Below are 10,905 nucleotides of genomic sequence, written 5' to 3' on the forward strand. Positions count from 1 at the left end.
CTTATTTTGACTATTTCTTTCTCGTTCAAGGGAACGTTGCCCTTCAGATAGACTTGCAACTCGGTTTCGCTCATTTTCTGCATTTTTTGCTCGCTCATGGGAACGTTGTTCATCTGAGAGATTTGCGATTCGGTTTCTCTTATTTATTACATTATTTTCTCGTTCAAGTGATCGTTGCTCTTCAGATAGACTTGCAACTCGGTTTCGCTCATTCTCTGCATTCTTCCTTCGTTCAAGGGAACGTTGTTCTTCCGAGAGACCTGCAATTCGGTTTCTCTTATTTTCTGCATTCCTTTCTTGCTCTTCTAAACGTTGTTCTTCTGAACGGTTTGCACGCCACCTGCGCTTATTTTCAGTATTTCGTTTTTTCGCTTCAGCCTCTTCTTCTTGAGTCCTTTGCCCTTTTGGTGGCATTGTTCAATTTGTTACAATTTAATACGGCACCCTATAGCATATAACATATTACAGTAATTTCTTACGGTACCCCGTAATTTACTACGACAGCGCGTAATTTATTGACACTTTGGCCTTTATTTTACGGCACTTTGGCCTTGATGTTACGGCACTTTGGCCTTTATTTTACGGCACTTTGGCCTTGATTTACGGCACTTTGGCCTTGATTTACGGCACTTTGGCCTTGATTTACGGCACTTTGGCCTTTATTTTACGGCACTTTGGCCTTTATTTTACGGCACTTTGGCCTTTATCGGCGTAAACAATACTACCCCGAGGGGTAATATGTTTGTAAATGTACAATGTATATGTGTGTATATATAATGTATGCGTGTATGTATGTATAATGTATGTATATATAATGTATGCGTGTATGTATGTATAATGTATGTATATATAATGTATGCGTGTATGTATGTATAATGTATGTATATATAATGTATGCGTGTATGTATGTATAATGTATGTATGTATGTAGTTATTTATTTTGTTGGGTTGTGGTTGGTTTTAAGTGGGAGGAGGAGGTGGGCGTGAAACTTGGAGGACTTGTGGATAAATGTGTTGTTGTCGGTCTGTTGATCAGATCCGACTGAGCGAGAAGAAGAGAGTACCGCGGTGGCCAGTCACGATGGTTCAGTGGTGGGGCGAGTTGCATTGCTGGAAGACGGACCCAGGGATCATACTAACACTTTATTATTAGTGATTATCACATAGTGGCAGTAGCGATGGGTTCCCAAACGCTTCACTCTCTGATTGACAAGAGTTAAGTACATGAATTTATGTCAACTTTTAATTTATTCATAAATTACTACTAAACCCAGCCTTATATTTGCAGCTTTATAATTTTACATGTTATTTTAACATAATTAATTGGCCCTGTGTCCCTTACCATGATGCCCGCAATCGAAAAACTGACCTCAGATTCGAAATCAGCGACCAAAAACTATAAGAATCGACATTTACCCAACCTCAACAACGTTGAAATAATTAATTATTAATGATGAATTATTTGTAACAATTGTAAACACGGAACATGTGAGGCCGCTTATCTCAGGTGATATTAATATACATATGCTATTAATAGCATCCAGTCATACATTATGACTGGGTGCTATTTATAGCAGAACTTTCACCGCCCTCCAGAGGGTATAAAAGGAGCTGCACCAGAAATTTTTGTCAGTCTGCGGGAGGCGCTCGTGGGGGACGGACGAATCCCTGGGTGAGCTCCCCATTACAGCTGCGCCCCTGGACCGCCCTGCCTCTCTGGGGAGTCGGGTCCACCCGTGGTTTGTCCCACAGCCCCGACTCTCTTCCCGTTGGAGGGGTGGACCGGGGGAGCAACGCTGCAAGGGGAGAGCCTTACGGGAAGGTCCCCCCTCCAAGCTCCTCCCACCAAGCAGGCTCACCGGGTGGGGAGCCGATGGGGCTTGCCAAAAGTGCGGGTGGCGCTTGGCAAGTGAGAGGGGCTCTCTACCTCCAACCCTTGGGTGACCGAGCTCTTTAGCTTGCACTCCCCTTGGGGCCGGCCGGGTTCCCGAGTTCGAAGCCTTAATGGGGGCCGATTTACGGGTGCGCTCCCACCTCGTAAGGCGAGGGTCAGACGGGCCCCCTAGGGGAACGCGGTTGCAGAGGCGGCGACGTGGGCAGGGCTTTCCCGGCCGGTGGAGGTAGACGTCCGCGGACGCATTCGGGCGTCCGCGGGGGCCGACCCGCGTGGAGCACAAGGGAGCGACGTCCTCGTCGTGTGCTCTGGAAACGCCCTTCTTAGGGCGGCTAACAGCTCCCCCTCCTTATAAATGAATGGCTTGGCGACAATCTTTGTCGCCATGCCATAATTTCGCCATTTATCGTCCGATTTGCATGAAATTTGGAACAATGCTGCTTATTGGTGTTGTTGACATGTCGCAATGTCCCACCCGCCCCCACCCCCTTGTTTTCGACAGATTTCGTCGCCATGCCATAATTTCGCCATTTCTCGTCCGATTTCCATCAAATTTAGACAGACGATTCTAATTGGTGTTGTCGACACGTCGCAATGCTCCAAAAAAAGCCACCCCCTTCTTTTCGCCAAATATCGAGACTTCTTTTTGGTGTTATCGACATGTCGCAAGGTCACACTCATCGCCACCACCTTGTTTTCGCCAAATTGCGTCGCCATGCCATAACTTCGCCATTTTTTGTCCGATTTCCATCAAACTTCGACAGAGACTTCTTTTTGGTGGTATCGACATGTCGCAAGGTCACACTCATCGCCACCACCTTGTTTTCGCCAAATTTCGTCGCCATGCCATAACTTCGCCATTTTTTGTCCGATTTCCATCAAACTTCGACAGAGACTTCTTTTTGGTGGTATCGACATGTCGCAAGGTCACACTCATCGCCACCACCTTGTTTTCGCCAAATTTCGTCGCCATGCCATAACTTCGCCATTTTTCGTCCGATTTCCATCAAACTTCGACAGAGACTTCTTTTTGGTGGTATCGACATGTCGCAAAGTCACACCCGCCGCCACCACCTTGTTTTCGACAAATTTCGTCGCCATGTCGTAATTTCGCCATTTCTCGTCCGATTTGCATGAAATTTGGCACAACACTTCTTTTTGGTGTTATCGACATGTCGCAATGCCCCAACCAGAGCCACCACCTTGTTTTCGCCAAATTTCGTCGCCATGCCATAATTTCGCCATTTCTCGTCCGATTTGCATGAAATTTGGAACAATGGTTCTTATTGGTGTTGTCGACAAGGTCCCATTCATGATCATACCCATCCTCAAATTGACAGGTACAGGAAGTCTATCCTTCAGACAAGCAACGTCAATCGGTGCACAACCGGCAATGTTGTGCAGATAAAGATCCATTGTCTCCTTAATCTGCCTTTGAATCACCACTGAAGTCGTCTAATCTGATCCACCACTATGATTGAAAAATTGTCCGGGCTGTGCATATTGAGCAATTTGTACGAGTACTTCCTATTGATCATCTATGGACGATCCGGATAGCACCATGATCCTTATCAAGCAACATTTCAGTAATCAGTCGTCGTTGCTAAAACAAGAAAGAAAAGAAATGGTGATATTTAACTCCAGTTACAAACTGAAGAATTATTTTTTAGCATTATGATAAAGTGTTAAAGTTAAACTATCAAAGACAACTTGACCTTTTGATCCACCTACCGCGTATTATTTTCTTCCTTCCCTAACAAATCAAGTTTTATGTTCCTTCAATTTTTTGTCGACAGGCTCGTAAAAACCCTTCGATAATCATTTTTAGCCCGAGTCAGGGCTTATGGAACCGTCATGTCCGTCCGTCCGTCCGTCCGTCCGTCTGTCCGGCACGATAGAGCGAAAACGGCTGAACCGATTGACTTGAAATTTTTACCATATGCTTATTGGACAAAGTTAGGAAACGAGTTCGTAGATGGGCGAAATCGGTCAAGTGGTTGACCAGTGGGGGTCATCTAGGTGGGTGGGGTATTATGCACCAAAATTTCAAAATTGTCGTAGAAGGCTGAAATTGGGTACAGAGGTTGCTAGTGGCTCCTAATAGATAAAAATGACTTCAAGTTGGAAAAATTTTTATCTTGAGGGACCCTAGGGGGTGACCCATACGGATTTTTCAAAATCGCCATAACAAGCCGAAATTTGGTAGAGAGGTTGCTAATGGGTCTTAATAGAAGAATATGACATGAAATTGGTAAAATTCATATCTGGAGCGACCCTATGGGATGACCCATACCGATTTTTAGAAATTGTTTTAAAAAGATGAACTCCGGCACGGTGATAGTTAAAGGCTTCGTATTAAATAATATGAAGTTAAAAGTGAGTAAATTGCAACCAGAGTGACCCTGAAGGCTGACCCATACCGTTAAAACTTGTTATTTCCATCCGAAATTTGCCATGGAGGCCAACAACCACTTCTGGATTTAGAAAATTAGTTCCTAACTGAAAATTTAGAAGCGGAGCCTGACTTAACGAGTCAGGGACTCTGTCCCTGACTCGGGCTATATAGAGTCTGCACTGTAGGTTTTTTTAATTAGAAAATGCAGTTTTCTCATTTTCTTCCAGCAGTCTTTCAGTGAGGAGAAAATACATTTTGGTCTTTTCTCCTCACTAACTTTGAGTGCAAGATTGCTTGACAATTTATCATAATACATCCATGATTAAAAAATTAATTCTAGAATCGAGAGCACGAAATGTGAGTGTTGACAATTTTTGTGCGGTTTGTTTCCGGGCGACAGTTTGTGCGACGCACACTGGTTCCAAAAGGTACCAGGGTTTTCGAAAATTGAAGTTTTTTAGGCGTTGAAGTAATTGTCGCAACCTTGTAATTATTACTGAAGTTGTCAAGCAACTTCGGATTACGATGGACTTGAAGTACAAGGTTGGTTCAATGCATATGATAATTTTGCACCACGACCACACTCACAAATTGTGAATCACAATCAGTCATGGAGGGGACAGCAACCAATTACAATGTCGTCAATGTCAAAAACTATCCGATCGGTACAGATCCGACCTCTGCAATTTCACAAGGCGAAGAATTTCCGGATCGAAGGAGGTCCTTTAAAATTCCACGACTCCCACAAGCTTACATTGGATATGCCACGAAACGGTTCACCTTCATCCCCCTGTCCTTGTTACTTGTACAAAAATTCAGCTTGCATATCTATTCAAAATTTTGGACTTAATCAATATTGAAATAATGATTTAATTTGCATCTAAATTATATGTAGTTGACATCAATCATTCTGGGTCTGGGCTACGTTTTCATGATTATTCGTCATCGTGTCATCATCGACGACCTTGACATCGAAATGGGAATTTTGCTCAGTTTTCTTCTCTGTCTCATTGACGGATTAGCGTCCGTAATTGGCCTGAACGTTTTGAATAATGCGATTGTTTCTCCAGGAAAACTATTCTTGGTGAAGTAGCAAAATTTATATGCATGCGATGATGGTTTAACATGATATTTATTATTTTCGAACATATGTAGCTTCATGCCACGATGTTCATTGGAATCGTCATTCACATGTTTGTCCCCGTCTATGAATTTCTACCCGATCGACGCCACATTCGGAAAGATGCGAAACCTACACGACATCAGGTAGAATTTCATATTTCGTCAATTATTTCGTCAATTTTTACGTCTCCGTGTTAATAAATATTGCCATATATTTGAATTCAATACACTAATTATCATGACAAAATAGTTCCCTGTGGAGTATTGGGCTTGTCGCGAAGTCAGCGATACCAGCCAATATGAACGAAAGGTATTGCATAAGAACTAGATCATCTATGTATTATATCATTGATTGCATATCGGGAGAAAGGGTAGGGATTTTAAAATATTTATTATTGCAGAGAGCATACATTGGATTCTGCAGCGATGTAAATAAAATGGGCAACATATTTTGGAGTACTTTAGTCCTCTTCGGATTCCTCTTACTCGCCTGGCGAATAGTGCTCTGTCGACGCCCAACTCCCGTGCACCCCGATATAAGCAACAGCGGTCAATTGAGAGATATGCGAAAAAGCCGTAGAAGACAAAAGTTGTCATCGATTTACAGAACGTGGGAGGTAATACTTTAAAATTTACAAAGAAAATATGTATGATTTAGCCATTCGATTTGATTTCAATAGGAAGCTAGTAACATGCAACAAAAGCCATATTTTGCACACTATCCTCGAAGTGATCAACAACCAATAGATGAAAATGCAAATCAAGGACCGTTCGTTCTTGTCGATGTACTTCCGTCCAGTGTACCTCAAGGGATTGGTGATATTAATAATGATAAAAAATAATCTTATATTTACGATTAAATATTATTTCTGTTAAGATAAGTCGCATCGACTATTTATAACAAACAACAAGTCACTGCGGACATTTCTTGTGTAAATTGGAATTCTTATTCGTATTCATATTAGTTGCTTTCAATGGTTAGACAGGCATGTGGCGATTGCTCAACGATTATCTTTGATGGTGACGAAGTCCGATAACCAGTGACATCCATAAGATGAAGACATGATGATGATTATTTATGCTGGCTCCTGTTCCCTGTCAAAGTCCTTAAAGTTTTGGATTCAAACAAAAATACATATTACAATCTTTAGCCTTTGTCACGTTTCATAAACTATTCCTTCACCTGTATTTCGCCGATATTGAACTGGGCAACGCCGTGAATGTGATCATATCCAATGTATGTGCACCCCTTCTTTAGTTCACACGCTCTCTGTACAGAGGTCCAGTAATTGAAGACGCGGGTATCGCGATTATCCGTGAGAATTCGACCAGTCCTGTCCTTCGGCCAAATGTTCTTGTTTACAACTCGTGTGGGGACGGGAAAGTTGAAATCAAAGTTTACCGTGCCCTTGTCAGCATCCCACTAAATTAGCATATTTAATTTTAACTATCTACTTTAGGATACTCTCAAGTTTTAAATTGCAACAGAACTTACCAGGTTATCTAAATCTATCCCATACACGTCAGCATTTCCACAGAAAGTCATATTGCCTAGATCTTCATGAGTCACGATGAAATTGTTGACCATACATGTTCCGCCTTTTGTGATTCTGTTCAATTCATCAATATTTGGAATTGATGAAATTTTCAAATTTTTGCAATTAACTCGGCTCGCGTTTCGATTCAAAAGCATGTCTTCCAAGGTTTGTTTAGCAGCAAGCGGAATGAGAGGGGCCCTCGGTGCAGGGCAGGGTTGTACTTGATTGTACTGCTTTCCAACTCTTTTCGGTCGTGGTGGGGCGTAGACATTTGCCAAAAAATTTGTCCACACAGGACCACCCACCACTGTCGTGACTTTGTCGAGAGCTTCTGGAACAAGTGCGACTAATGGAATGAGTTGCGAAGTCCTTGGGTTTGCTGGGCGTGCTGGTAGACGGTGAGTTCCAGGACGGTGACCTTCAGGACGAGGTGGACCATCAAGACTGACAGGTTCCATGGTTTACTTTGGCCAGATAAAGTGTATTTTATATTTTGACAATGTGTTTGGGTTTAAATTTTGAGACCAAAAGTCAGATAATGCTCAGTCACGGTGTGAATATGACAAATGAAGCACAAAAATTTCACTACAAATTGTCTGGCTTCGGAATAAAATTACTTGAAATTGATGCCGTGCCCTGACGACCGGCGATTTCATACTTAAAATTTATTTTTAGTCCACGACTGCATAGATTTTTAAGACCAACTTGGTGTTACAAATTGTAACTTACAACGCTAACTTACAACGATAGAATAGTATAGTTCTGTGCTTACAACAAACGGATTTTATTAAGTACAAGACATACTGCATTTCCTCTTATCGTGTGCTGATTGATAACAATATTCAGTCAAATTGCGACATTAGATGTTAATGTATATATTGCGAGAGAATGTAGAGAGGGATACATATATAATATGTATGTTGCTTTGTTGAATAAATATTACTAACAATGTAAACGTGTATATTTCGATTCATGATTCATACAACAAAATTATTTTGTAGTTGTCAGTCATAAATCTCGGGAGGTCACATCCGACTTAAATTGGAGGTTGCCCAATGTGCCATGTGTCTCAAAAGAAAGAATAATATGTCGCATGAAAATAAAAATGTTGTATTCCTTTTAGCTAAAAATTCATGTATATGCACTTCAAAAGTACAGCAGAATTTACTTTGTTCGATTCGAAAAGTCTCATAATAAAAGCTTCATAAGCCTAAACCCTGCCCGGTGTTCGTGGGAGTCGGGTTTATTAAATTTTCCTGAACCTTCCATCTCATCGCCAACTCAACAGAACAACATTGCTCCTCGGTCCAGAGTTTTATCGAAACGGCTCAATTTCAATTTTCTTTGTCCCGACAAAAGTTATCGTTTTTTAACATTTTACACAAGTTTATACGGTCCAGGGCAGCTTTCCTTTCTGTTTACAGTGGGTACACAAATCTTTTCTTGGAGACGCAGTAATTTGCAAGTGGTTTTTCCTGGTGTCAAGTGTTCGATCCAATTTTAGGTGACAATTTCATTAATAATTATTACACATAATGTCACCGCCTCGCCAACAGAGGATTTCGAGAAAGGGTTGGAATATGACGTCGTCCAGGGGAGGTTTATCCTCTTTAATTATGTTGGGACTGCCAATTTTGTTCATAAACTTTTGTCCTGTGGAGATGCAAAATGAAGGTGAAACGGCCTGGAATACGGCAGACTATTATAAACGGGAACATTCGTTGGGTAGACCGTATCAAGGTGAAAAGCATTAGTTATATATAACTAACTAATTTAAAGTTAGTTGTGTGTTGAATGAAGGAAATGCAGGCATTGATTGGTCAATTTTATTTGGATTGCAGGAACTGGGTGGCAGATTCCATACTGGGATTTTCATGGAAGTACAATTGTTACAAATCAATATATCAGACTAACGCCAGATTCTAGGTAGAGACAAATGATCAATTCTGCAAAGTGTCGATAAATTATTTCTGATTAATTATTTATTTTTTTTAGATCCATGCAAGGCGCGCTCTGGAACTCCGTGGTAAATAACCACTTAAATTGTGCTGCACATATGCAAATTTTTATGTAATTCTATCATGTATTTTTCAGGGAATTCAAATGAGGAATTGGGAGGTTCAAATGCAGTTTCAAATTCATGGGAAAGGCAAGGACTTGTTTGGCGATGGGATGGTGTTCTGGTACGCCAAAGATAGGATGATACCTGGACCCGTGTTTGGATCGAAGGATTATTTTATGGGGATGGCAATTTTCTTGGATACGTACAGTAATCACAATGGGCCTCATAACCACCAACATCCTTACATTTCAGCGATGGTAAATAAGATAAATGATTCATTTATAATAATGCACTGGATTTTAATAGGTTTTAATGGCAGGTAAATAATGGAAGTCTTCACTATGATCATGATAAGGATGGGACACACACTCAGCTGGGTATGTTCAATTGAATAACATAAATAATTAATCAATGCATAAAACTACAATAATTTGTGTATATTCAATTTCAGCTGGATGTGAAGTAAAAATAAGAAATCTTCAACATGACTCTTGGGTTGCAATTCGTTATGAAAATGATGTCTTGTCAGGTACAACATAACCAATAAGTGCATGTATAGTAGTGCTGAGAACTATCCAATAAATTGTTAATGGCGTTCTAGTTTCTACCGATATCCTGGGCAAGAATGCTTGGGCACCTTGTCTCAGAGTCGAAGGAGTTCAACTTCCCACGGGTAAGGGCAATGGAGAATAAAAAAATAAGTGATTTCAATTGTCAATTTCACTTTTGTTTTTCACAGGCTATCACTTTGGTGTTTCATCTGCCACTGGAGACTTGTACGTAATATCATTATTATTATCTTTTAACATGATCCAGTTGTAATCATTATCTAAATCGCTGCAATAGAACCGACAACCATGACGTCATTGCTATTAAAACTTATGAGCTTGATGCTGGCCCTGGAGTTCAGGTAATAATAATATTAATTAATTTTCCTTAATTATATGTGGAATGAGTACAGTGTTGTATTAATTTCTCCATATTTCAGGGTTCACGAGATCAAATCATTCCAGCAGCAAAGCTTTTCGAACAACCCCGTGAGCGTATTGAAGATAAACCAGCAGGATGGTCTGGCATCAAAATATTCTTTGTGACTCTCTTCGGAATTTTGGGAACGGTTGTTCTCGTCGTCGTTGGAGTCATGGTCTACCAAAATCATCAACAAAACTCCAGAAAACGGTTTTATTAAAAACAACTCAACAGAAGAAAATACCTCCTGCTCAGCTCCAGCTACAAAGTCGCATCAGAATTTTTATAATGACGCCTATTTTATTCACATTGTGCATAAACTTATAGAAACTTGGAGACTCCCCCGTGTGCTGAATAAGCTACCAAGACCAATAATTAATCGTATAGTAATAATCAATTAGTTCTTAAAGTTTTGCAGTAGATGAAATTCTCGTATTCATTATCTTTTGTTGTTGGTCGTTGAGTATTCTTGTCATTCTACAGCCAAAGTTTTGCCAATTATCCCGCTGTTCTTTTAAAATTATTTGGATCTTGATGCCAGAAAAAAATTAAGTACCAGTTCCAACAACCATTACGTTTTTATAAGTTATAGTTATTTCAAGGATTAAGGTATTTTAGGTTATTTAACTATTTAGCGGCTATTTAAAGTTCTCAAGGCTTATTCTAGTGATTTTTTGACTGATTCCTTAAAATATAATAAGTCCCACAAATTGTTTTTGGAATGATTCATTTATGAGTATTGTGTTATCTTTCGTGAGCTGAGTGAATGCCATTCATTCATCGTGCGAATGCGTGCTTTGCAGCATTTCCTATAAAATAAGTAATACTACAAAATATGAGAGTTTATATTGTGATCTGTGTCTTGGAACTGGATTTTGAGTGAGAAATATGTAATAACAATAAAACTTGCTAAACTATGACCTTA

At 40.3% G+C, this 10,905-nt stretch overlaps 3 protein-coding genes across 3 annotated transcripts; 2 read left to right on the forward strand and 1 right to left on the reverse strand.

Moving 5' to 3' along the window:
* Positions 1-4,169: 4,169 nt before the first annotated feature.
* LOC118435335 lies at positions 4,170-6,260 on the forward strand. The gene is made up of 6 exons (XM_035851281.1): positions 4,170-5,094; positions 5,185-5,373; positions 5,445-5,555; positions 5,662-5,721; positions 5,813-6,028; positions 6,092-6,260. Exons 1-6 carry the CDS (start codon positions 4,900-4,902, stop codon positions 6,251-6,253), a joined length of 933 nt encoding a protein of 310 aa, XP_035707174.1. The 5' UTR covers positions 4,170-4,899; the 3' UTR covers positions 6,254-6,260.
* Positions 6,261-6,377: 117 nt separating this feature from the next.
* Positions 6,378-7,665, reverse strand: LOC118435336. The gene is made up of 3 exons (XM_035851282.1): positions 6,907-7,665; positions 6,595-6,834; positions 6,378-6,517 (listed from the first exon to the last, which is right to left on the reverse strand). Exons 1-3 carry the CDS (start codon positions 7,405-7,407, stop codon positions 6,488-6,490), a joined length of 771 nt encoding a protein of 256 aa, XP_035707175.1. The 5' UTR covers positions 7,408-7,665; the 3' UTR covers positions 6,378-6,487.
* A 538-nt stretch (positions 7,666-8,203) lies between these two features.
* On the forward strand, positions 8,204-10,905 carry LOC110848140 (VIP36-like protein). Its single transcript, XM_022095278.2, has 10 exons — positions 8,204-8,689; positions 8,791-8,875; positions 8,945-8,975; positions 9,044-9,268; positions 9,331-9,388; positions 9,463-9,540; positions 9,613-9,684; positions 9,751-9,787; positions 9,858-9,921; positions 10,000-10,905. Exons 1-10 carry the CDS (start codon positions 8,485-8,487, stop codon positions 10,198-10,200), a joined length of 1,056 nt encoding a protein of 351 aa, XP_021950970.1. The 5' UTR covers positions 8,204-8,484; the 3' UTR covers positions 10,201-10,905.

The sequence above is a fragment of the Folsomia candida genome, unplaced genomic scaffold, assembly GCF_002217175.1.
Source record: "Folsomia candida strain VU population unplaced genomic scaffold, ASM221717v1 Fcan01_Sc004, whole genome shotgun sequence".
Classification (NCBI taxonomy): Eukaryota; Metazoa; Arthropoda; class Collembola; order Entomobryomorpha; family Isotomidae; genus Folsomia; species Folsomia candida.

What these genes read in the sequence shown, in the direction of transcription:
- LOC118435335 (XM_035851281.1), top strand. Translation starts at nt 4,900, where the DNA reads ATGGAGGGGACAGCAACCAATTACAATGTCGTCAATGTCAAAAACTAT. An exon ending in CTCCAGGAAAACTATTCTTG is followed by an intron (nt 5,374 to 5,444) that starts GTGAAGTAGCAA and finishes GAACATATGTAG; the next exon opens with CTTCATGCCACGATGTTCAT. An exon ending in CGAAACCTACACGACATCAG is followed by an intron (nt 5,556 to 5,661) that starts GTAGAATTTCAT and finishes ATGACAAAATAG; the next exon opens with TTCCCTGTGGAGTATTGGGC.
- LOC118435336 (XM_035851282.1), bottom strand. Translation starts at nt 7,407, where the DNA reads ATGGAACCTGTCAGTCTTGATGGTCCACCTCGTCCTGAAGGTCACCGT. An exon ending in GGATAGATTTAGATAACCTG is followed by an intron (nt 6,835 to 6,906) that starts GTAAGTTCTGTT and finishes ATGCTAATTTAG; the next exon opens with TGGGATGCTGACAAGGGCAC. An exon ending in TCAATATCGGCGAAATACAG is followed by an intron (nt 6,518 to 6,594) that starts GTGAAGGAATAG and finishes CAAAACTTTAAG; the next exon opens with GACTTTGACAGGGAACAGGA.
- LOC110848140 (XM_022095278.2), top strand. Translation starts at nt 8,485, where the DNA reads ATGTCACCGCCTCGCCAACAGAGGATTTCGAGAAAGGGTTGGAATATG. An exon ending in TGGGACACACACTCAGCTGG is followed by an intron (nt 9,389 to 9,462) that starts GTATGTTCAATT and finishes ATTCAATTTCAG; the next exon opens with CTGGATGTGAAGTAAAAATA. An exon ending in TGAAAATGATGTCTTGTCAG is followed by an intron (nt 9,541 to 9,612) that starts GTACAACATAAC and finishes ATGGCGTTCTAG; the next exon opens with TTTCTACCGATATCCTGGGC.